At 60.7% G+C, this 24,897-nt stretch overlaps 1 protein-coding gene across 1 annotated transcript in view; it reads left to right on the forward strand.

The window, feature by feature from the left end:
• Window positions 1-24,897, forward strand: part of ABCC4 (ATP binding cassette subfamily C member 4 (PEL blood group)) — a 105,228-nt gene that overhangs the window by 68,431 nt on the left and 11,900 nt on the right. Inside the window, 24 exon segments of the mRNA XM_078880239.1 lie at window positions 357-446; window positions 1,291-1,454; window positions 2,616-2,741; window positions 4,600-4,849; window positions 5,716-5,865; window positions 6,975-7,067; window positions 7,808-7,999; window positions 8,109-8,203; window positions 9,152-9,238; window positions 9,618-9,714; window positions 11,413-11,600; window positions 11,976-12,114; window positions 13,692-13,729; window positions 14,124-14,236; window positions 14,647-14,793; window positions 15,875-15,954; window positions 16,719-16,869; window positions 17,858-17,977; window positions 19,565-19,675; window positions 22,356-22,456; window positions 22,781-22,852; window positions 22,854-22,973; window positions 23,966-24,121; window positions 24,480-24,569. Of these exon segments, the coding sequence (XP_078736365.1) occupies window positions 357-446; window positions 1,291-1,454; window positions 2,616-2,741; window positions 4,600-4,849; window positions 5,716-5,865; window positions 6,975-7,067; window positions 7,808-7,999; window positions 8,109-8,203; window positions 9,152-9,238; window positions 9,618-9,714; window positions 11,413-11,600; window positions 11,976-12,114; window positions 13,692-13,729; window positions 14,124-14,236; window positions 14,647-14,793; window positions 15,875-15,954; window positions 16,719-16,869; window positions 17,858-17,977; window positions 19,565-19,675; window positions 22,356-22,456; window positions 22,781-22,852; window positions 22,854-22,973; window positions 23,966-24,121; window positions 24,480-24,569 (2,970 nt within the window).

A 24,897-nucleotide genomic window follows, 5' to 3' on the forward strand; every position in this document is an offset into this window, starting at 1 on the left:
GAATTAATTGGTAAATGAGTAATTGAATAAGTCATTGAGTGAATGAGTGATTGGGTGAGTAAGTGATTGAGCAAATGAGTGATTGGGTGAGTGAGTGAATATGTGAGTATGTGAGTGAGTGATTGAGTGAAAGTGAATGAGTGAGTGTGCTCGTGTGCGAGTGAGTGACTGAGTGAATGTGAGTGAGTGTGTGAGTGAGTAAGTGAATGAGTGTGTGAATGAGTGAGTATGTGAGTGAGTGATTTAGTGAAAGTGAGTCAGTGAATGAGTGAGTGTGCTCGTATGCGAGTGAGTGAATATGAGTGAGTGTGTGAGTGAGTAAGTGAATGAGTGGGTGTCCGTGCCCTCCCACACAGGCTCTGCGCTTGAGCACTGCGGCGATGAGTCGCACGACCACGGGGCAGATAGTCAACCTGCTGTCCAACGACGTCAACCGCTACGACCAGGTGTCCACCGCTCAAGAGTCCACCACTCACACACCTGCTCACTCGCTCACTCACCCACGTGCTTGCTCACCCGCTCGCTCGTTCACGCACACATTCGGTCACATACTCCCACAACTCTGAAGAGCACGGTCGGCTACGTGCAGTGCGAAAGAAGTTCAGCATACATACACTGACCTAACCACTTACCCACCTACTCATCGATGTGCTCACTACGCTCGCTCCCCACTCACCCACTCATCCACCCAACCACCCACCCACCAAAACATCTGTTGTGGGTTCTAATCAGGCACACACTAGAGTGCCGTGGCCCCGTGGAACCCCGTTCCCGAAGCCGCCACCCCCTTGCACCCCATCCTGTAGGGGCTAGCACTGCACCCAGCGCAGGGTGGTGCCTTTCTCAGGCTGGTCACACACAGCAACATCCAGCGATGTCGCTACACCTCCACCAACTCACCCACCCAACCACGCACCCACGCATGCACGCACCCACCCACACGCCCACCCACCCACGCATGCACCCACCCACGCATGCACCCACCCACCCACGCATGCACCCACACACCCACCCACACACACACCCACGCACACACCCACACACCCACCCACACACACACCCACTCACTGTCCTCCCCGTGTGTACGTGTGTGTGCATGTGTGTGCGTGTGCGTGTGTGCGTGTGTGTGCGCGTGTGTGCGTGTGTGCGTGTGCGTGTGCGTGTGTGCGTGTGCGCGTGTGCGTGTGTGCGTGTGTGTGCGTGTGTGTGCGTGTGTGTGCGTGTGTGTGTGTGCGTGTGTGCGTGTGTGTGCGTGTGTACGTGTGTGTGCGTGTGTGCGTGCGTGTGCAGGTGACGGTGTTCCTGCACTACCTATGGTCGGCGCCGCTGCAGACGGCCGTGGTGGTGGTGCTGCTGTGGCAGGAGGTGGGCGTCGCCTGCCTCGCCGGCGTCGCCGTCCTCGCTCTGCTCATGCCCATGCAGTCCTTCATCGGCAGCGTCTTCTCACGCCTCCGGTAGGGGGGACACGCCTCCTCCTCCTCCTCCCTCTCCTCCCCCACCTCTCTCTACTCCTCTCCCCTCCTCCCCCCTCCTCCTGCCCCCTCCTCCTCCTTCCTCCTCCACCCTCCTCCCCCTCCTCCCCCTTCCTCCTCCCCCTTCCTCCTCCCCCCCCCAATAACGATGGTGGCAATGAGGATGGTGGCAATGACGATGATGGCAATGACGATTGTGGCAATGAAGATGGTGGCAATGACGATGTGGCAATGATGATGATGGCAATGACGATTGTGGCAATGAAGATGGTGGCAATGACGATGTGGCAATGATGATGATGGCAATGACGATGGTGACAGTGACGATGGTGGCGATGACGATGGTGATGTAGTGGTGATACGCGCTGGCAGTAGGGATCGTGTGGCAGCGCGTGGTGATTGGCTGTGTGTCGGTGACGCGCGCTGACAGGGAGGGATCGTGTGGCAGCGCGGGGTGATTGGTTGTGTGGTGGTGACACGCGCTGGGAAAACGGATCGTGTGGCAGCGCGTCGTGATTGGTCGACTAGGGTGGGTGCTCACATCGCGGTCCGCATAGGCTCCGTCCCCTCGGGAGCGGAGGACTATAAATGGCGGTGCACGCGGGCGCTCGGGGAGTTGTTGACCAGTGAAGACGGAAGACGGAGGAGGAAGAGATAGGGCCCTGAGACACCTAGTCCCGCTGTCCTTGTAAGGACCGGGACCCTGTGTGGCTCAGAGGCGGGACCTTGGGACCCGGGGCCGGACGTCCGTGTGAGGGCCGGGCCGCGGGACCCAGTGGTTGTGACCCATACCCATGCTGGGGTGGGTCTGTAGGTTCCCCCAGATGCTACGGGGCTGGAATGCCTGTGTGTGTGTGTAGCCGGGTGGAACGTGTAGCGTGAGCTGTAGTAACCACACGTGTCGGGTGGAACGTGTAGCGTGAGCTGTAGTGACCACACGTGTTATTGTGGCAAGACAAGTGTTAATAAAGTGTGCTACCCGTCAAGTGGTCTCCCGCCGTAATTTACAATACTACAGTGATAATGACGATGATGGCAGTGACGATGGTGGCAATGATGATAATGACCACGTGTGGGATGGCGACGTTGCTGCTAAAGACGACGACGATAATGGTGGCGGCGTTGCGAATTGTTTCATCGCAGGTCAAAGACGGCGCGACACACGGACTCGCGGATCCGCACGATGAACGAGGTGGTGGCGGGGATGAGGATCATCAAGATGTACGCCTGGGAGAACCCCTTTTCTCTCCTCGTGGCCTCCATCCGCCGGTACGTGCACCACCTCGTCGCAGTGCCCCGTCAACCTCATCCCCTCCAGCCTGGAGCTGTCCCTGGAGCTGAGTGTCTCTGTGACCCTCATCCCCTCCAGCCTGGAGCTGTCCCTGGAGCTGAGTGTCTCTGTGACCCTCACCCCCTCCAGCCTGGAGCTGGTCCTGGAGCTGAGTGTCTTTGTGACCCTCACCCCCTCCAGCCTGGAGCTGTCCCTGGAGCTGAGTGTCTCTGTGACCCTCATCCCCTCCAGCCTGGAGCTGTCCCTGGAGCTGAGTGTCTTTGTGACCCTCACCCCCTCCAGCCTGGAGCTGGTCCTGGAGCTGAGTGTCTCTGTGACCCTCACCCCCTCCAGCCTGGAGCTGTCCCTGGAGCTGAGTGTCTCTGTGACCCTCATCCCCTCCAGCCTGGAGCTGTCCCTGGAGCTGAGTGTCTCTGTGACCCTCACCCCCTCCAGCCTGGAGCTGTCCCTGGAGCTGAGTGACTCTGTGACCCTCACCCCCTCCAGCCTGGAGCTGTCCCTGGAGCTGAGTGTCTCTGTGACCCTCACCCCCTCCAGCCTGGAGCTGTCCCTGGAGCTGAGTGTCTCTGTGACCCTCACCCCCTCCAGCCTGGAGCTGTCCCTGGTGCTGAGTGTGACCCTCACCCCTCCATGATGGAGCTGTCCCTGGAGCTGAGTGACTCTGTGACTCTCATCCCCTCCATGATGGAGCTGTCCGTGGTGCTGAGTGTCTCTGTGACCCTCACCCCCTCCAGCCTGGAGCTGTCTCTGGAGCTGAGTGTGACCCTCATCCCTCCATGATGGAGCTGTCCCTGGAGCTGAGTGACTCCGTGACCCTCATCCCCTCCATGATGGAGCTGTCCGTGGTGCTGAGTGTCTCTGTGACCCTCACCCCTCCAGCCTGGAGCTGTCCGTGGTGCTGAGTGACTCTGTGAGCCTCATCCCCTCCAGCCTGGAGCTGTCTCTGGTGCTGAGTGACTCTGTGACCCTCATCCCCTCCAGCCTGGAGCTGTTAATGGAGCTGAGTGTCTCTGTGACCCTCACCCCCTCCAGCCTGGAGCTGTCCATGGAGCTGAGTGACTCTGTGACCCTCACCCCCTCCAGCCTGGAGCTGTCTCTGGTGCTGAGTGACTCTGTGACCCTCATCCCCTCCAGCCTGGAGCTGTCCGTGGTGCTGAGTGACTCGGTGAGCCTCATCCCCTCCAGCCTGGAGCTGTCCATGGAGCTGAGTGTCTCTGTGACCCTCACCCCCTCCAGCCTGGAGCTGTCTCTGGAGCTGAGTGTGACCCTCATCCCTCCATGATGGAGCTGTCCCTGGAGCTGAGTGACTCCGTGACCCTCATCCCCTCCATGATGGAGCTGTCCGTGGTGCTGAGTGTCTCTGTGACCCTCATCCCTCCAGCCTGGAGCTGTCCGTGGTGCTGAGTGACTCTGTGAGCCTCATCCCCTCCAGCCTGGAGCTGTCTCTGGTGCTGAGTGACTCTGTGACCCTCATCCCCTCCAGCCTGGAGCTGTCTCTGGTGCTGAGTGACTCTGTGACCCTCATCCCCTCCAGCCTGGAGCTGTCCGTGGTGCTGAGTGACTCTGTGACCCTCATCCCCTCCAGCCTGGAGCTGTCTCTGGTGCTGAGTGACTCTGTGACCCTCATCCACTCCAGCCTGGAGCTGTCCGTGGTGCTGAGTGACTCTGTGAGCCTCATCCCCTCCAGCCTGGAGCTGTCTCTGGTGCTGAGTGACCCTCATCCCCTCCAGCCTGGAGCTGTCCATGGAGCTGAGTGTCTCTGTGACCCTCATCTCCTCCATGATGGAGCTGTCCGTGGTGCTGACCGCCATCTCGCCACGTCTCCCTCCCGAACAGGTTGGAGGTCTCGAAGGTGCTGAAGGCCTCCCTGCTGCGCGGCATGAACATGGCCTGGTTCTTCATGGCCGGCAAGCTCATCCTGTTCTTCACGTTCATGACGTACTCGCTCACGGGCCACCCCATCACGGCGGCGCGCGTCTTCGTGGCGGTGTCGCTGTACAATGCCGTGCGCCTCACCGTCACCCTCTTCTTCCCCTCCGCCATCCAGGCCACGTCCGAGGCCCTCGTCAGCAACAACCGCATCCAGGTGTCGTGGTGGGGGGGGGGGGGGTTGAGGGGCGGATGGGGGGTAGGGGGTACAGTTGGCCGGCAAGGCTGCGTTGGCAGGCAAGGCTACGTTGGCTGGACCATGTAGCCCGCATGTCCAGCCACTGCATGCCTCAACAGCTTTTGTTCGGCCGGATCGAGGGGGATAAACGGGCGCGGTACGGGCTGGAGAAGAAATGGAGTGATGTGGTACAGGAGGATGTGGAGCTGAGTGGACTTGCCGATGACCGGTACCAGCGGTGTCAAGATCGGCCTCTGTGGAGGAGGCTCGTGAAGGACGCTACTGGGCAGTTAGAGGCAATCGCCATCCAATAACAGCGGAGGGCAGAGGAGCGATGCTCACAACAACGAGCGGAGCGCCGGGTGGATAAAATGCGACGAGTTAGCACAGTGGGGTGCATCTGCCAGTTATCTCAGTCAGCCAACCCATGGCACTTGGGTCTGTCCCGTGACCTGCTTTCACCGAGCCTTTGACACGTAACCTCAAAGTGCACCTGGCCTGACACAGGCGCCTTGGTGACATCATCGTCACTTAGGGGCGAATGGCGGCTGTTGTTGTTGTTGTTTGTGTGTGCTCACATGTGCATGTAGGGAACGGTAGTTCAACGCCCAACACCAGTGACGATAATTATGTGGACCGGTCCTCAGCCTCTCCTAGGTCGCCCTCAAATGAGTACCCGGTGCGGTGTGTAAACATCGCCACTGGGGAGACAAAGGCGGCCGGGCGTGGTGCTTGCCACCCACCCCCTCGTGTGCCGTATCGGCCTTCATAGGTGCTACTCGCTAACAGCACTTGCCCCAACAGTACGTTTAAGGCTACGCGGGGGATCTTTGTTTTTTGTGCAGACATTCCTCATGCTGGATGAGATTGTTGAGAACGCCAACCAGGAGGAGGAGGAGGAAGAAGAGGGGAAGGAGAAGGGGGAGAACGGGCCGGTGGGTGGAGACCGGACTCCGTTCATCGCCGTGGAGAACATCTCCTGCAGTTGGGACAAGGTACGGCTCGCAGGGAGCGACGCGGCGCCCCGCCCAGTGGGGATTGGCCAGGTTCGAGCCCCGCTCGACAGAAATGTGGAAGTGAATCCCGCTCATCCTGCAGCCGGCCACGCTTACTCACACTCACTTACACTCACTCACTGTCACTCACTGGTGGTGATGTCACCACAACGCTTGTGCCAGGCTATGTGCACTTTGAGGCCACGGGAAGTGTAGAATGCCCACTGGCAGGAGGTCACGGGGCAGACCCAGATTCCACAGGTCGACTGACTGAGATGAATGACTGATGCACCACCTGTGCCCCCTACTGTGCCAACTTGCTGTGCTTTAGCCACCCGGCGCTCCGCTCGTTGTTGTGAGCGGCGCTCCTTCCCCCTCCGTTGTTGTTGGAGGGCGACTGCCTCCAACTGCCCAGTAGCATCCTTCACGAGCCTCCTCCACAGAGGCCGATCTTGACACCGCTTGTACCAGTCATCGGCAAGTCCACTCAGCTCCACGTCCTCCTGTACCACATCACTCTATCTCTTCTCTAGCCCGTGCCACGCCCGTCTGGCCCCCTCGATCCGGCCGAACAAAAGCTGTTTAGGCATGCGGTGGCTGGGCATGCGGGCTACATGGCCCAGCCAACGCAGCCTTGCCTGCCGGAGGAACTCACCGATGGGACTTTACCCAGATCGTTCAAGGATTTGTGAGCTCCTCACACAATGCAGCCTGTAGGTTAAACCCTGGATGGATCGTAGGCAGGCCAGCCTAAATGTTTCTAACCGGTGAAGATGTTCCATTAGGGGGATCCACGTTTCGCAAGCATCTCACACACACTCACTCTCACTCACACACACTCACTCTGACACGTACTTAGCACAAAAACACAAATTCCTCCTAGAGCCTTAACAGACGGTTGGGGCAAGTGCTGTTAGCAAGCTCTCAAGAGACAAAGACACACGCACACACACTCACCCTCTCACCTTTTCACAGATACTCATTCAGAGACACACACACACACAACAATGACAAAGGTGCCCACATAGCCTTTAACAGACTGTTGGGGCAAGTGGTGTAGTGTGTAACTAGTGGTGATGAGGCACACCCTGCCGCGTGCCGTGGTGCAGGACTCGCCGGACGTGCGTGCGCTGGACTCGGTCTCCTTCGCCGTGGGGCCCGGGGAGCTCGTCGCCATCATCGGCCCCGTGGGGGCAGGAAAGGTCGGGGGGGGGGCGAGGGGAGGGGGGGGCGAGGGGAGGGGGGGGGCGGGGGGAGGGGGGGGGGCGGGGGGAGGGGGGGGCGGGTGGAATGGGGGGGGGTGGCGGGGTGGGAGGGGGTGTTGACAATGTGGGGGGCGGGGGAGAGGGGTGGCAATGTGGGGGAGGCAGTGGGGGGAGGGGGCGGATGGCAATGTGGGGGCGGGGGAGCGGGGAGGGCGGGGGGGGGGGGCAATGTGGGGGCGGGGGGGGGCGGCAGGATGGGGGGGGTGTGGGATGGGCAGCAAGGCGTGTGCCGTGCCGGCCTTCATAGGAGCCACTCGCTAGCAGCGCTTGCCCCAACAGCCTCTTGACGGCTGTACGGGGGGGGGGGTCTTTGTCTTTGTACCTGTGTGTGTGTGTGTGTGTACCTGTGTGTGTGAGTGTGTGTGTGTACCTGTGTGTGTGAGTGTGTGTGTGTACCTGTGTGTGTGTACCTGTGTGTGTGTGTGTACCTGTGTGTGTGTGTGTGTACCTGTGTGTGTGTGTACCTGTGTGTGTGAGTGTGTGTGTGTGTGTACCTGTGTGTGTGTGTACCTGTGTGTGTGTACCTGTGTGTGTGTACCTGTGAGTGTGAGTGTACCTGTGTGTGTGTGTGTGGGGAGCCGTGGCGGAGCAGTCAGTTGGTCACCCGCCCACCGCGGCCCCTGCATCCCTCTCACGGCTCCGCCTGGGACCCCTTTGCCTTTGCCTCTGTCCTGCAGTCGTCCCTGCTGAGCGCCCTGCTGGGCGAGCTGCCGTGCTCGCTGGGCCGCGTGCGGGCGCGAGGCCGCGTGGCCTACGCCTGCCAGCAGCCCTGGGTGTTCCCCGACACGGTGCGGCAGAACATCGTGTTCGGGGCGGCCTACGAGCGCGCGCGCTACGAGCGCGTCGTGCGCGCCTGCTCCCTGCGCAAGGTGCGGCCATAGCCACAACACGGTGACCCCTGCGTGACCCCTGCGTGACCCCTCCCATGTGATCCCCCCCCATGTGACTCGCCCATGTGACCCCCACATGAGCGTGCAGGATTTTGAGATGATGTCCGAGGGAGACTTGACCCTCATCGGAGACCGTGGGGTCACGCTGAGTGGTGGACAGAAAGCGCGCATTAACCTCGCCCGGTGAGGCTCACTTGCTCACCCGCTCACCTGCTCACCAATTCGCTTACCCATTCACCAACTCATTCACCTGCTCGCTCACACGCTCACCTGCTCACTCGCCCACTCACCCGCTGTCTTATCCGCTGACTCACCCACTGACGCACCCGATCACTCACTCACTAGCTCACTTGGTAACCTACTCGCTCACCCACATGCTCACTCACTCACTCGGCAACCTACTCACTCACCCACTCACCAACTCGCCGACTCGCTCACTCACTCACTTGCCCCCTCGCTCACTCAGCAACCTACTCACTGGTTGTGACTGTGGCTGTGTGGTTGTGTGGTTGTGATTGTGGTTGTGTGGTTGTGGTTGTGTGTTTAAACTGTGATTGTATGGTCGTGACTGTGGTTGTGTGGTTGTGTGGTTGTGCGGTTGTTGCTGTGTGGTTGTCACCGTGGTTGTGTGGTCACCGTGGTTGTGTGGTTGTCCTAGTGGTTGTGTGGTTGTTGCTGTGTGGTTGTGTGGTTGTCACCGTGGTTGTGTTGTTGTGTTGCTGTGTGGTTGTGGGGTTGTCCTAGTGGTTGTGTGGTTGTTGCTCTGTGGTTGTGTGGTTGTCACCGTTGTTGTGTGGTTGTGGTTGTGCGGTTGTTGCTGTGTGGTTGTGTGGTTGTCACCGTGGTTGTGTGGTTGTTGCTGTGTGGTTGTGTGGTTGTGTGGTTGTTGCTGTGTGGTTGTGTGGTTGTGTTGTTGTGTGGTTGTTGCGTTGTGGTTGTGTGGTTGTCACCGTGGTTGTGTGGTTGTGGTTGTGCGGTTGTTGCTGTGTGGTTGTGTGGTTGTCACCGTGGTTGTGTGGTTGTCACCGTGGTTGTGTTGTTGTGTGGTTGTTGTGGTTGTTGTGTTGTGGTTGTTGTGTTGTGGTTGTTGTGGTTGTGTAGTTGTTGCGTTGTGGTTGTGTGGTTGCCCAGGGCGGTTTACCAGGATGCTGATCTCTACCTCCTGGACGATCCGCTGAGCGCCGTCGACGCAGAAGTTGGGAGAGCGCTCTTTGAGAAGTGAGGCTCAACGTCACCATGTCGCCACGTCACCAGGTCACGGGGTCACCAGGTCACCAGGTCACAGGTCGCTGGGTCACGGGTCACCGGATCACCAGGTCACAGGTCACGGGTCGCTGGGTCACCAGGTCACCTCATCACCACGTTACCAATTACCAGGTTACCAGGTCACAGCATCACCTGTGACGGTTATCTGAAACGGTCCTGGGTCTCCCCTAGGTCGACTCAGCCTCAATTGAGTACGTAGTGCGGTGTGTAAACACCGCCACCGGGGAGACAAAGGCCACGCTGCCTTCGAAGGTGCCGCTACTCGCTAACAGCACTTTGCCACAGCAGCCTGTGAAGGCTACACGGGGGACCTTTGCTTGTGCGCCTGCAGGTGCATCTGCGGCGTGCTGCAGGACAAGCCCCGTGTGCTCGTCACGCACCAGCTGCAGTTCCTGCAGGAGGCCACTCACATCATCGTGCTCAAGGAGGTGAGCGGCACCACGAGGAGGGGGAGGGGGGAGGGGGGAGGAGGGGTGCAACACTCAGCCACCCACACGTGGGCGAGGTCGTGGTGCTGGCCACACCACTCCCCTCGTGTGCCGTGCCGGCCTTCATAGCTGCTGCTACTCGCTAACAGCACTTGCCCCAACAATCTGTTAAGGCTATACGGGGAACATTTGTGTGTGTGTCTTTGTTAATTGTATGGGATGACTGGCAGATGCACCAGCTGTGCTCCTCACTGTGCCAACTCACGAAATTTTAGCCGCCCGGTGCTCGCTCGTTGTTGTGAGCGTCGCCCCTCCGCCCTCCGTTGTTGTTGGAGGGCGACTGCCTCCAACTGCCCAGTAGCGTCCTTCACGAGCCTCCTCCTCAGAGGCCGATCTTGACACCGCTGGTACCAGTCATCGGCAAGTCCACTCAGCTCCACGTCCTCCTGTACCACATCACTCCATCACTTCTCTAGCCCGTGCCATGCCCGTTTAGTCCCCTCGATCCGGCCAAACAAAAGCTGTTTAGGCATGCAGTGGCTGGGCATGCGGGCTACATGACCCAGCCAACGCAGCCTTGCCTGCCGGAGGAGCTCACCGATGGGACTTTGTCCAGATCTTTTAACGATCTGTAAGCTCCTCCCACAGCCTGGTGGTTAAACCCAGGGTGTATTGTAGGCAGGCCAGCCTGAGTGTTGCAAACCAGCGCAGATATTCCATAAGAGGGCTCCGCGTTTTGTAAGCACAGGGAAGGGAGGGCATGACTGGCCGAGAAGACCCAGAGAATCTGGTCAGCGAAGTCTTAACAAAGTCGGAGGCAGTCGTCCCCCAACAGCAGTGAGTGGGCACAGTGGGGGGCACGGCTGGTGCATCTGCCAGTCATCCCAATCAGTCAGCCCAAGGCACCTGGGTCTGTCCCGTTTCTCAAATAAAATTGCATACATGCACAGTTTGTGTGTATGTTGAACTTCTTTCACAACGTACGTAGCCCACTGTGCTAACCAACGTAAAAGAGACTTTTTTAAGTTACCAGATAAGGCAATTACAAGTGCCAGCTCGGCTAAGCGGCTTATCGTCGTGTGGAAATGTGCAGCGGCCACGTGTGATGTCGATTCACAATGTAGAGCGGACATCTGGAGGACCTGGATAACAAAATCCATGCGACCATGGGGAGAGAGACACACAAACGCCAAATATACAGGCATCGGGGTCGGGATTGAACCCACGCCCTCCTGTATGCCAGGCAAGGTAGTTAACATCTCCTAGTCACCGTGGCACACCTGCACCTAGCCTGGCACAGCAGTCAACCCACGGCACCTGGGTGTCTATCCCGTGACCGCCTGCACCTAGCCTGGCACAGCGATCAACCCACGGCACCTGCGTCTATCCCGTGACCTCCGCCTGCCAGCAACAGCGGAGAGCCTTCCGTACTTCACGTGACGGCCTCAAGGTGCACCTAGCCTGGCACAAAGCCCTGTGGCGGCAGCCGTTGTCGTCGTCATTGTTGCTATGCGGTTATCCCATGGCGGTGACGGTTGCCATGGTTGTTGTTGCTACGCAGTTGTCCCACGGTGGTGACGGTTGCCGTGGTTGTTGCTATGCGGTTGTCGCACGGAGGTGACGGTTGCCATGGTTGTTGTTGGTACGCGGTTTTTCCACGGCGGTGACGGTTGCCGTGGTTGCGGTGCCGGTTGTCAGGGCCACGTGACAGCGTGCGGCACGTTCTCCGAGCTCCTCCGCTCGGGCGTCGACTTCACGACGCTCCTCCGCCACGACGACCACGAGGAGCCCGACGACATCGTCCCTGGCGACCATCGCCACGGCAACTCCAAGCGCACCCTCTCCTCGGCGACCAGCGACTCCAGCATTGTCTCCGATGGCAAGGTGCGGAGCGAGACGGTTATCGTGGTAACGGTTACCATGGAAACTGGTTATCGTGTCTCTCAGTTACAGCGTTACCCTGTTACCATGTGACCTGGTTACCGTGTTATCTGATTGACGTGTTATCTGGTACACCAGGAATGGATGAGTGGTTATCATGTCCCCTCGTTGCTGTGTTACCTGGTTACCATATCTCCTGGTTGTGTTCGTCTACCCGTTGCCACGATGCCAGTAACCATGGTGACCAGGAGGAGGGTGTGTTGTTTAGTTTGCCCACGAGAGCTCCGGGTGACACTTGTGCCCGTCCCGTTGGTTCTGCGTCTCGCCGGTTGCCATAACGCTCGGTTGCCGTGACGTCTCGTTGCCGTGGTGATCAGGAGGAGGGGGGTACCGGTGGGCGTGATGGAGGAGCACCGCGCCCAAGGCAACGTGGACTTCTCGGTGTACAAGCGCTACTTCAGGGCCGGCGCCAGCATCGCCATGCTCCTCCTACTGCTGGTGGTCAACGTGGGCGCCACGGTGAGGGGTCACCAGGTCACCGTGTCTCCCGGTTACCGCGTGTCCCGGTTGCCGTGACGTCCGGTTGCCGTGACGTCTGGTTGCTGTGATGGCTGGTTACCGTATCTATCGGTTGCCGTGTCTCCCGGTTACCGTGTGTCCCGGTTGCCGTGTGTCCCGGTTGCCGTGTGTCCCGGTTGCCGTGTGTCCCGGTTGCTGTGTCTCCCAGGGAGGTGACGGGTGGGGTTTCCTTAGCGACGCTCATCGCTGCTGGGCAGGGGCTCGTAGGGGGTTTCCAGCCTTCGGTCCGGCGACAGTTTCAAATGCGCTCAGGTGATGGACCCGGCTAAACAGGCATCAGTTACAGTTCTGTCCATCGCGCCTCGGTGGCTAGGAGATGTTAACTACCTCGCCTGGTACACAGGAGGTCGTGGGTTCAATCCCAACCCTGGCGCCTGCTGCTGTATATTTGGAGTTTGTGTGTCTCTGTCTTTCTTTCCCAGTGGCCATGTGGATTTTTCACCGGGTCCTCTGGTTTTTCTCTTCCACGTTTAGAATCAACATCACCACGCGTTTAGAGTAATGTAACTGCCGCTAGCGACTTCCACGTGATGATGATGATGGTGGCGAAGCCCCTTCGTCGAGCGATGATTTGTGATTGCCAGGTCGCTTCTGAGTGGGTCCTTACCTGGTAAAAAAAAACTGTTCATTGCCTCGATCAACAAATGGCCCCAGCTGTATCGGATCGCGTGTGTGTGTGCATGTTAATGGCTAGGTCATGTAGCCCGCATATCCAGCCACGGCATGCCTCAACAGAATTTTGTTCGGCCGGATAGAGGGGGCTAAACGGGCGCGGCAGGGGCTGGAGAAGAAATGGAGTGATGTGGTACAGGAGGACGTGGAGCTGAGTGGACTTGCCGATGACCGGTACCAGCGGTGTCAAGATCGGCCTCTGTGGAGGAGGCTCGTGAAGGACGCTACTGGGCAGTTGGAGGCAGTCGCCCTCCAACAACAACGGAGGGCGGAGGAGCGACGCTCACAACAACGAGCGGAGCGCCGGGTGGCTAAAATACAGCAAGTTGGCACAGTAGGGGGCACAGGTGGTGCATCGGCCAGTCATCTCAGTCTGGCCGATGCACCACCTGGATCTGTCCCGTGACCTCTTGCCACCGGGCCTTCAACACTTCACGTAGCCTTAACGTGCACATAGCCTGGCACAAGCGTCGTGGTGACATCACCGCCACTTAGTGGCGAATGCCGGTTGTTGTTGTTGTTGGGGAGTGGTGGTGCAGTGCGCTACGAACCCGGCGACCGGAGTTCGATTCCCGCTCACGGCCACCAACACCAGTGACAATTATCCGAACCAGTTCTGGGCCTCCCCTAGGTCCGCTCAGCCTCAAATAAAAACCTGGTGCGGTGTGTAAACATCGCCAATGGGGAGGCGGCCGGACGTGGTGCTGGCCACCCACCCCCTCGTGTTCCGTGCTGACCTTAACAGGTGCTTGCTAACTGCACTTGCCGCAACAGTCTGTTAAGGCTATGCGGGGGAGCTTTGTTTCGGTCAGAGTGTGAGTGTCTGTCCGTCTTTGTCTCCCCAGGTTCTCTACGTGTTGCAGGACTGGTGGCTCTCCTACTGGTCCGTCGCAATTCAACACGCGCTCAGCACACACGCAAACAAAGACAAAGATCCTCCGTGTAGCCTTAACAGACTGTTGGGGCAAGTGCTGTTAGCGAGCAGCTATGAAGCCTGGCACGGCACACGAGGGGGTGGGTGGCCAGCACCACGCCTGGCCGCCTTTGTCTCCCTAGTGGCGATGTTTACACACCGCATCAGGTACTCGTTTGAGCCTGAGTCGACCTAGGGGAGGCCCAGGACCGGTTCAGACAATCGTCACCGGGTGTTGGCCGTGAGCGGGAATAGAACTCGGGTCGCCGGGTTCGTAGCGCAGCGCGCTAACCGCTACACACGCGCGCTCACACATTTCTGTCTGAGCTGACCTAGGCATGTCCCGCGCGCGTGCTGGGTGCAGGGCGACGCAGCAGGAGGTGGTGATGAAGTGGAACGCGACGGGGACCCTGAACGAGACTGCGGGGCCCCAGCCGGACCCCCTCGACCTCTCCTACTACATCGGGATATACGCGGGTCGGTCCATCTCACGCTCAGCTGGAGGGGTGTAGGTTGCGGGGGGGGGGGGGGGCTATGGTGGGCGAGTCCATTACACTCCCACGGAGGTGGGGGTATTTTATTGGTCAGTGCATTATGATTGTGTGTGTGGGTCAGTCCATCTCACAGACAGGGAGGGGGGTTTTTCATGGTTTAGTCCATTACACTCCCACGGAGGTGGGGGTATTTGATCGGTCTGTCCAATATAATTGTGTCTGTGGGTCAGTCCATCACACAGACAGGGAGGGAGGGGGGGTAACGAGGGGGGTTATGTAAATGTATTGGTCAGATGTAGGTGTGATGGCACGGTGTGACGGTGTAGGTGTGACGGCACGGTGTGACGGTGCAGGTGTGATGGCACGGTGTGACGGCACGGTGTGACGGTGCAGGTGTGACGCTGGGCGTGGTGCTGCTGGGGATGGCCCGCTGCCTGCTGTTCCTCAAGGTGCTGGTGACGTCGTCGCGAGTGCTGCACAACCGCATGTTCTCCTCCGTGCTGCGTGCCCCCGTCTACTTTTACGACGTCAACCCCATCGGTGAGGCCGCCGCCGCCACCGCGGCGCCACCACTCGCCTCGCCGGCCACGCGAGAGAGACGCCGCCTGTCCGTCTCTACATCCGTTCATCGTTCTGTTATTCCGACTATCCATTCATTTGTTCTTTTTATCTCTCCGTCCGTTCCTCTGTCTGTCTGTTCATCTGTCCGTCTCTTCATCGTTCTGTTCGTTCTTTTTCTTTTCTCTCCACCTGAAGATAGACCGCTTGTGTTGCGGTCGAAACGTCGTGGGTTTTTTGCTGTTCATTTAGATTTTTGTTTTCTATCTACGTGACTTTACCGAAAGAACCAAGAATACGTTCTGTTCATCTCTCTGTTCATCTGTCTGTTCATCTGTCTGTTCATCTGTCTGTCTGTTCATCTATCTGTCCATCTGTCCTTCCATTCATCTGACTGTACATCTGTCTGTTCATCTGTCTGTCCGTTCATCTGTTAGTCTGTCTGTTTTGTCCATGTGTCTGTCGGCTGATGTGGTGATGGTGTGATGTGGATGATGTAGTGATGTGGTGTGTGCATGATTATTTGTCATGTAGGGTTGTAGATGGTGATGGTGGTGATGTGTTGATGGTGGTGATGATGGTGGTGATGATGGTGGTGGTGATGGTGATGGCGGTGGTCGTCATGGTGGTGATGGTGGTGGTGGTGATGGTGGTAATGTGGTGATGGTGGTGATGGTGGTGATGATGGTGTTGGTGATAATGGTGATGGCGTTGATGGTGATGGGGGTGATGCTGGTGGTGATGATGGTGTTGGTGGTGATGGTGATGATGGTGGTGATGGTGGTGATGTGGTGATGTGGTGATGGTGGTGATGGCGGTGATGGTGATGATGGTGGTGATGGTGGTGATGTGGTGATGTGGTGATGATGGTGTTGGTGGTGATGGTGATGATGGTGGTGATGGTGGTGATGTGGTGATGTGGTGATGGTGGTGATGGTGGTGATGGCGGTGATGGTGATGATGGTGGTGATGTGGTGATGTGGTGATGATGGTGTTGGTGATAATGGTGATGATGGTGGTGATGTGGTGATGGTGGTGATGGTGGTGGTGATGTCGATGGCAGGACGGGTGCTCAACCGCTTCTCCAAGGACATTGGGCAGATGGACGACCTCCTCCCCATCACCTTCCTCGACTTTGCGCAGGTGAGGGTGAGCCTGACATCACCGTGACGGCGATGGTGGACGGTGATGGTAGCGCCGGCGGTGATGATGGTAGCGGTGGTGTAGCGGTTAGCGCGCTGACGATTATGTGAACTGGGCCTCCCCTCAGTCGACTCAGCCTCCAATGAGTACCTGGTGCGGTGTGTAAACATTGTCACCGGGGAGACAAAGGCGGCCGGGCGTGGTGCTGGCCACCCACCCCTCGTGTGCCGTGCCGGCTTTCATAGGTGCTGCTACTCGCTAACAGCACTTGCCCCAACGGTCCCTGCACACACACACAGAGTCTATCCAGGCTATGGGGGGGGGGGGGGGTCTTTGGTGGTGATGATGGTCGTGTGTAGATGGAGATGTGGTGGTAGTAAAATGGTAGTGATGGTCGTGGTGATGGTTTATGATGGTGGTGACAGTGACAGTGGTGATGATGGTGGTGGTTGTGGTGATGATGATTTTACACACGTGCGCTGAACTTCTTTCGCACCGTACGTAGTCAACCGTGCTAATCGGAGATGGTGGTGGTGGTCATGATGGTGGTGATCATCACGGTGGTTGTTATAGTGACGATGGTGGTGATGGTGTTTGTGATGGTGACGGTGATGACGATGGTGGTTGTGATGATGATTATGATGGTGGTGGTCATGGTGATCGTGGCGACGATCGCGATCGTGACGACTGCTATGACGACGATAGCGACGACGTTTGTACCTCGTCGACATATCAACACCCCCCCCCCCGTGCCCCCCCCCCAGACGTCCCTGCAGATCGTGGGTGCGATGAGCGTGGCGGTGGGCGTCGTGCCCTGGGTCATGATCCCCGTCGTTCCGCTCCTCATCGTTTTCTTCCTGCTGCGCCGCTACTACCTCCTGACCGCGCGCAACATCAAGAGGCTCGAGGCCACCGGTGAGGAGGAGGTGGTGAGGAGGTGGTGAGGAGGTGGTGAGGAGGTGGTGAGGAGGTGGTGAGGAGGTGGTGAGGCGGTGCCGCACCTCCCCATCGGCATCTCCCCGTGTCTCCCCGTGTCTCCCCGTGTCTCCGCGTGTCCCTCGTGTCTCCCCGTGTCTCCGCGTGTCTCCCCGTGTCTCCGCGTGTCCCTCGTGTCTCCCCGTGTCTCCCCGTGTCTCCGCGTGTCCCTCGTGTCTCCCCGTGTCTCCGCGTGTCTCCCCGTGTCTCCGCGTGTCCCTCGTGTCTCCCCGTGTCTCCCCGTGTCTCCCCGTGTCTCCCCGTGTCTCCGCGTGTCTCCGCGTGTCCCCGCGTGTCCCTCGTGTCTCCCCGTGTCTCCGCGTGTCCCCGCGTGTCTCCCCGTGTCTCCCCGTGTCTCCCCGTGTCTCCCCGTGTCTCCGCGTGTCCCCGCGTGTCCCTCGTGTCTCCCCGTGTCTCCGCGTGTCTCCGCGTGTCTCCCCGTGTCTCCGCGTGTCTCCCCGTGTCCCTCGTGTCTCCGCGTGTCTCCGCGTGTCTCCCCGTGTCTCCCCGTGTCTCCCCGTGTCTCCCCGTGTCTCCCCGTGTCCCTCGTGTCCCCGCGTGTCCCTCGTGTCTCCCCGTGTCTCCCCGTGTCTCCGCGTGTCTCCCCGTGTCTCCGCGTGTCTCCCCGTGTCTCCCCGTGTCCCCGCGTGTTTCCGCGTGTCCCCGCGTGTCTCCCCGTGTCTCCCCGTGTCTCCCCGTGTCTCCGCGTGTCTCCCCGTGTCCCTCGTGTCTCCCCGTGTCTCCCCGTGTCCCCGCGTGTCCCCGGTGTCCTCGCGTGTCTCCGCGTGTCCCCCCGTGTCTCCGCGTGTCTCCGCGTGTCTCCCCGTGTCTCCCCGTGTCTCCCCGTGTCTCCGCGTGTCTCTACGAGCTCGTGCTCCGCTCTTTACATGTGTCCCCGTGCCCCCCGTGCCCCCCCCCGCCCCCCCAGCGAGGAGCCCCGTGTTCTCCCACCTGTCGTCGTCGCTGCAGGGTCTCCCCGTGGTGCGCGCCTTCCACGTGCAGAGGCACTTCCAGAGCACCTTCGACTCCCTGCAGGACGTGCACACCGGTGAGCGCTCGCCGCCACGCTCACCCACTCACCACCACACTCACCGCCACGCTCACCGCCACGCTCACCCACTCACCACCACACTCACCACCACGCTCACCGCCACGCTCACCCACTCACCACCACACTCACCGCCACGCTCACCGCCACACTCACCCACTAACTACTACACTCACCCACTCACCGCCACGCTCACCGCCACGCTCACTGCCACACTCACCCACTAACTACTACACTCACCCACTCACCGCCACGCTCACCGCCACGCTCACCGCCACACTCACCCACTAACTACTACACTCACCCACTCACTACCACGCTCACCGCCACGCTCACCGCCACACTCACCCACTAACTACTACACTCACCCATTCACTACCACACTCACCGCCACGCTCACCGCCACACTCACCCACTAACTACTACACTCACCCACTCACTACCACGCTCACCGCCACGCTCACCGCCACACTCACCCACTAACTACTACACTCACCCACTCACTACCACACTCACCGCCACGCTCACCGCCACACTCACCCACTAACTACTACACTCACCCACTCACTACCACGCTCACCACCACACTCATCTGCTCACTGCCATGCTCACTGCCACACTCACCGCCACACTCACCGCCGCGCTCACCCACTCACTACCACGCTCCCTGCCACGCTCACCCACTCACTACCACGCTCACCCACTCACTACCACGCTCACCGCCACGCTCACCCATTCACTACCACGCTCACCCACTCACTACCACGCTCACCGCCACGCTCACCCATTCACTACCACGCTCACCCACTCACTACCACGCTCCCCGCCACGCTCACCCACTCACTACCACGCTCACCCACTCACTACCACGCTCACCGCCACGCTCACCCATTCACTACCACGCTCACCCACTCACTACCACGCTCACCGTCGCACTCACTGTCATACTCACCCACTTTCTACCACGCTCACTGACACATTTACCCACTCACTACCACGCTCACCCACTCACGACCACACTCACCTCCACACTCACTGCCACACTCACCTCCACACTCACTGCCACACTCACCGCCACACTCACCACCACAATCACCGCCACACTCATCACCACACTCACCACCACACTCATCACCACACTCACCCCAACTCTGTGTATGTGTGTGATCGTGCGTGTTGTGCTGTAACGATCTTCATAAGTGTTACTCGCTAACAGCACTTGCCCCAAAAGTCTGTTAAACGCTATCCGGGAGAACTTTGTCTTTGTATAGACTGGGTAGTGTGGAGCGGTGGTGCAGTGGTCAGCGCTACGCCGCGCTATGAACCCGGCGACCCGAGTTTGATTCCCGCTCACGGCCAACACCAGTGACAATTACCTGAACCGGTCCTGGGCCTCCCCTAGGTCGACTCAGCTTTAAATAAGTACCAGGTGCGGTGTGTAGTAAACATCGCAACCGGGGAGACAAAGGCGGCCACCCACCCCCTCGTGTGTCGTGCCGGCCTTCATAGGTGCTGCTCGCTGACAGCACTTGCCCCGACAGTGTGTGTGGGCTACACGGGGGACCTTTGTCTTGTGTGTGAGCGTAGAGGCGTGGTTCCTCTTCCTGACCACCTCCCGCTGGCTCGCCGTGAGGCTCGACCTGCTCTGCGCCGTCTTCGTCACCGCCGTCTCCTTCAGCTCCATCTTCATCTCCAGCAGTGAGCGCCGGACACACCGCGGCGCGGTTCCAATCCGGCAGGCCGCCCCGGTTAACGCCGACCGCCCTTCCGCTCCTCCCCTACAAACGACCGCCACCTCTTCTTTCCTAGCCCAGCATCACCATGCCGACACTGACACTACTCCCTGCCCCTACCACTACCCCTATCACTACCCCAACCCCTACCACTACCCCTACCACTACCCCTATCACTACCCCTATCACTACCCCAACCCCTATCACTACCCCAACCCCTACCACTACCCCTATCACTCCCACTACCCCTACCACTACCCCTATCACTACCCCTATCACTACCCCTATCACTACCCCAACCCCTATCACTACCCCTATCACTACTCCCTGCCCCTACCCCTATCACTACCACTACCCCTACCAAACCACTCCCACCTGTGCTCCTGTCACCATAACTACACCACCACCACTTTTAACAACAACAACAACAGCCCCACTGTTCTTCATGATCTCAACCACTTATCGTCGTGCGTACAATTTGTCTTCATGGCTGTAATGTAGCGCCTTGGAGTGAGGCGCTGCTGCTACTTTTAACCTGCTCCACCCCCTCCACCCGCTCCACCCGCTCCACCCACTCCACCCCCTCCACCCACTCCACCCGCTCCACCCGCTCCACCCCCTCCACTCGCTCCACCCACTCCACCCCCTCCACTCGCTCCACCCACTCCACCCGCTCCACCCGCTCCACCCGCTCCACCCCCTCCACCCGCTCCACCCCCTCCACCCCCTCCACTCGCTCCACCCCCTCCACCCCCTCCACTCGCTCCACCCCCTCCACCCGCTCCACCCCCTCTACTCGCTCCACCCGCTCCACCCGCTGCACCCCCTCCACCCGCTCCACCCCCTCCACCCGCTCCACCCCCTCTACTCGCTCCACTCGCTACACCCGCTCCACCCGCTCCACTCGCTCCACCCCCTCCACCCGCTCCACCCCCTCCACTCGCTCCACCCCCTCCACCCGCTCCACCCGTTCCACCGCCTCCACCCGCTCCACTCGCTCCACCCGCTCCACCCCCTCCACTCGCTCCACCCCCTCCACTCGCTCCACCCGCTCCACCTCCTCCACCCGCTCCACCCGCTCCACTCGCTCCACCCGCTCCACCCCCTCCACTCGCCCCACCCGCTCCACCCGCTCCACTCGCTCCACCCGCTCCACCCGCTCCACTCGCTCCACTCACTCCACTCGCTCCACCTCCTCCACCCGCTCCACCCGCTCCACCCGCTCCACTCGCTCCACCCGCTCCACCCCCTCCACCCGCTCCAACCGCTCCACCCGCTCCACCCCCTCCACCCGCTCCACCCGCTCCACCCCCTCCACCCGCTCCACCCCCTCCACCCGCTCCACCCGCTCCACAATTCTCGTCATCGTCACAACTCGTCACCGTGACGACCACCCCCACACCTCGTTGTGGTTATCACTTCTCGTCAACATTGCCTCTGCACGACGACTCCGTGTCTTCCAACGTCTCCCCGTGTCGCCCCCCCCCCTTCCACGTCCCCGTGTCTCCTGACGCGTCCCCACCCCGTGTGCCCCTCGTGTCTCCCCACATCTCTCCGTCTAACCGTGTCTCCCCGTGTCTCCCCCCGTGTCTCCCCCCGTGTCTCCCCCCGTGTCTCCCCCCGTGTCTCCCCCCGTGTCTCCCCCCGTGTCTCCCCCCGTGTTTCTCCCCGTGTCTCCCCCCGTGTCTCCCCCCGTGTCTCCCCCCGTGTCTCCCCCCGTGTCTCCCCCCGTGTCTCCCCCCGTGTCTCCCCCCGTGTCTCTCCCCGTGTCTCTCCCCGTGTCTCTCTCCGTGTCTCTCCGTGTCTCCCCCCGTGTCTCCCCCCGTGTCTCCCCCCGTGTCTCCCCCCGTGTCTCCCCCCGTGTCTCTCCCCGTGTCTCTCCCCGTGTCTCCCCCGTCTCCCCGGCATGTCTCTCCCCGTGTCTCTCCCCGTGTCTCTCCCCGTGTCTCTCCCCGTGTCTCTCCCCGTGTCTCCCCGTGTCTCCCCGTGTCTCTCCCCGTGTCTCCCCGTGTCTCTCCCCGTGTCTCTCTCCATCTCCCCCCGTGTCTCCCCCCGTGTGTCTCCCCCCGTGTCTCCCCCCGTGTCTCTCCACGTGTCTCTCCCCGTGTCTCTCCACGTGTCTCCCCGTGTCTCCCTGGCACGTCTCTCCCCGTGTCTCCTCGGTACGTGTCTCTCCACATGTCTCCCCCCGTGTCTCCCCGTGTCTCCCCCCGTGTCTCCCCCCGTGTCTCTCCCCGTGTCTCCCCCCGTGTCTCCCCCCGTGTCTCCCCCCGTGTCTCCCCCCGTGTCTCCCCCGTGTCTCCCCCGTGTCTCCCCCCGTGTCTCCCCCGTGTCTCCCCCCGTGTCTCCCCGTGTCTCTCCCCGTGTCTCTCCCCGTGTCTCCCCCCGTGTCTCCCCGTGTCTCCCCCCGTGTCTCCCCCCGTGTCTCCCCCCGTGTCTCCCCGTGTCTCCTCGGCACGTCTCTCCCCGTGTCTCTCCCCGTGTCTCTCCCCGTGTCTCCCCGTGTCTCTCCCCGTCTCTTCCCGCGTCTCGCCCCGTGTCTCCCCCCGTGTCTCCCCCCGTGTCTCTCCCCGTGTCTCTCCACGTGTCTCTCCACGTGTCTCTCCACGTGTCTCCCCCCGTGTCTCCCCGCGTCTCCCCGTGAGGTCTGGCCGCGGGGCAGGTGGGGCTGGCGCTGTCCTACGCCATGAGTCTCACCGGGATGTTCCAGTGGGGCGTGCGGCAGAGCGCCGAGGTGGAGAGCTACGTGAGCCTCGCACCACCACCACCATAGCCACCGCCACCATAGCCACTGCCACCACCACCACCACCAACGCCGCCACCACCACCGCCGCAGCCACCACCGCCGCAGCCACCACCACCAACGCCGCCACCACCACCACCACTGCCACCACCACCACCACTGCCACCACCGCCACCACAGCCACCGCCACCACCACCGCCGCCACCGCCGCCACCACCGCCACCACCGCCACCACTGCCATCAGCAGCATCGTCACCAATGATGTCTACTGTGACAATGTCCGTGACGATGTCCGTAACGACGTCTATGACGCCGTCGACGCGGCAGATGACGTCGGTGGAGCGTGTGCTGGAGTACTCCGAGCTGGAACCGGAGGCCCCCTGGGAGGCGGAGAAGCGTCCCCCCCGCCGGGTGGCCGTCGCGCGGCGCGCTCTGCCTGGAGGACGTCTCCCTGCGCTACCCGGGCGCCACGCGGCCCGTGCTGCACAACCTCAACGCCACCATACACCCCGGAGAGAAGGTCGCTCGGGGTCACTGGCGTCACTCGGGGTCACTCGGGGTCACTCGGGTCACTCGGGGTCACTCAGGGTCACTGGCGTCACTTGGGGTCACTCGGGGTCACTGGGGTCACTGGGGTCACTCAGTCACTGGAGTCACTCGGGGTCACTCGGGGTGACTCGAGGTCAAACGGGGTCACTCGGGTCACTCGGGTCACTGTGGTCACTCAGTCACTGGGGTTACTCGGGGTCACTCATTCACTGGGGTCACTCGGGGTCACTTGGGGTCACTCAGTCACTGGGGTTACTCGGGGTCACGGGTTACTCAGGTCACTCAGGTCACTGAGGTCATACAATGATAGCTCCACCAAGAAGTGGCTTGTCATCATCATCGTCACATGGAAATTTACAGCAGCCAAACGCTCTAAACGCGTGGAGACGTTGATTCTAAATGTGGAGGGAATAAGCGGAGGAGCCGGAGAAAGATCCACGCGAGAGAGGGAGAGAATCGCCAACTCCACATACACAGCAGCAGCAGCAGGCATCGTCAGGGTCGGGATCGAACCCACGACCTCCTGCACACAAGGAGAGGTCGTTAACATCTCCTAGCCACCGTGGCAGCCCTGGGTCGTGGGGAAACAGGTCGGGGTCATAGGTTCGTAAACTACAGGTCACTGGTAGGGGGTCACAAGTTCAAGGCGTCATGGATTGGTGTCACGGGTTCAAGGTCTCGTGGGTAAGGGTCGTGTCTAGGGGTCACGTGTTCACGGGTCGCCGGGAAAGGGGATCGCAGGTTCAAGGGCCGCAAATGCGCGCACGTATGTACATGCGTATAACTTATTTTGCACCGTGCGTAGCCAACCGTGCTATAATCGGGGTCAAGGGTCATGGGTAGGGGTCACTGCTTCGTGGGAAGCACCCAAACCGCAACAGCGCACGGGACTCGGGGCTGGGAGGCTCGGGGGCGAGGGGGTCGCGTTGACGGCCGCCACCCCCTCGGCGCGGTCTCCTGCAGATCGGCATTGTGGGCCGCACGGGCGCCGGCAAGAGCTCGCTGCTCGCCGCGCTCTTCCGCCTGGCAGAGCCGAGCGGCCGCATCGTCATCGACGGCATCGCCACCTCCTCGCTCGGCCTCCACGACCTGCGCCGCCGCATCTCCATCATCCCCCAGGTAACCCGCGGCAATGCCCCCCCCCTCCCCCCCCCCCCCCCCGTGGCAACTCCGCTTCCAACTCCACAAATCCTCCACGTCGTTCGCGGCGGCGGCAATGGGAAGGCTCCGAGCGAGTGGCGGCCCGGAGTGAGCGGTACGCACAGCGGCGTTGCTCACCACGCGGCCATCAACACCCTGGGAACGTTTAGTTTACAAGCGTTCTCCTCCTCTGTTCCCCCCCACCCCGTCCCCCTGTTCCACCCCCACTCTGTTCCCCCCTTCCCCTTGTTCCGCCCCCCCTTTGTTCCCTCCACCCCCTCCCCCTGTTCCCCCCACCCCCCCCCTCCCTCTGTTCCGCCCCATCCGCCACTCCCAGGATCCCGTCCTGTTCACCGGCTCCATGAGGAAGAATCTGGATCCGTTTGGGGAGCACACAGACCACGACCTGTGGGCAGCGCTCGAGGAGGTAACACCACGCACGTGCCCCCGCCTGCCTACCCCCGCCTGCCTACCCACGCACGTGCCCCCGCCTGCCTACCCCCGCCTGCCTACCCACGCACGTGCCCACGCCTGCCTACCCACGCACGTGCCCACGCCTGCATACCACCATGTGCCTACCCCCGTGTGTGCGTGTGTGCGTGTGTGTGTGTGTGTGCGTGTGTGTGTGTGTGTGCGTGTGTGTGTGTGTGTGCGTGTGTGCGTGTGTGTGTGTGTGTGTGCGTGTGTGCGTGTGTGTGTGTGTGTGTGTGTGCGTGTGTGTGTGTGTGTGTGTGTGCGTGTGTGTGTGTGTGTGC

This window comes from Lampetra fluviatilis, chromosome 56 (genome assembly GCF_964198595.1).
Source record: "Lampetra fluviatilis chromosome 56, kcLamFluv1.1, whole genome shotgun sequence".
In the NCBI taxonomy this organism is placed as follows: domain Eukaryota; kingdom Metazoa; phylum Chordata; class Hyperoartia; order Petromyzontiformes; family Petromyzontidae; genus Lampetra; species Lampetra fluviatilis.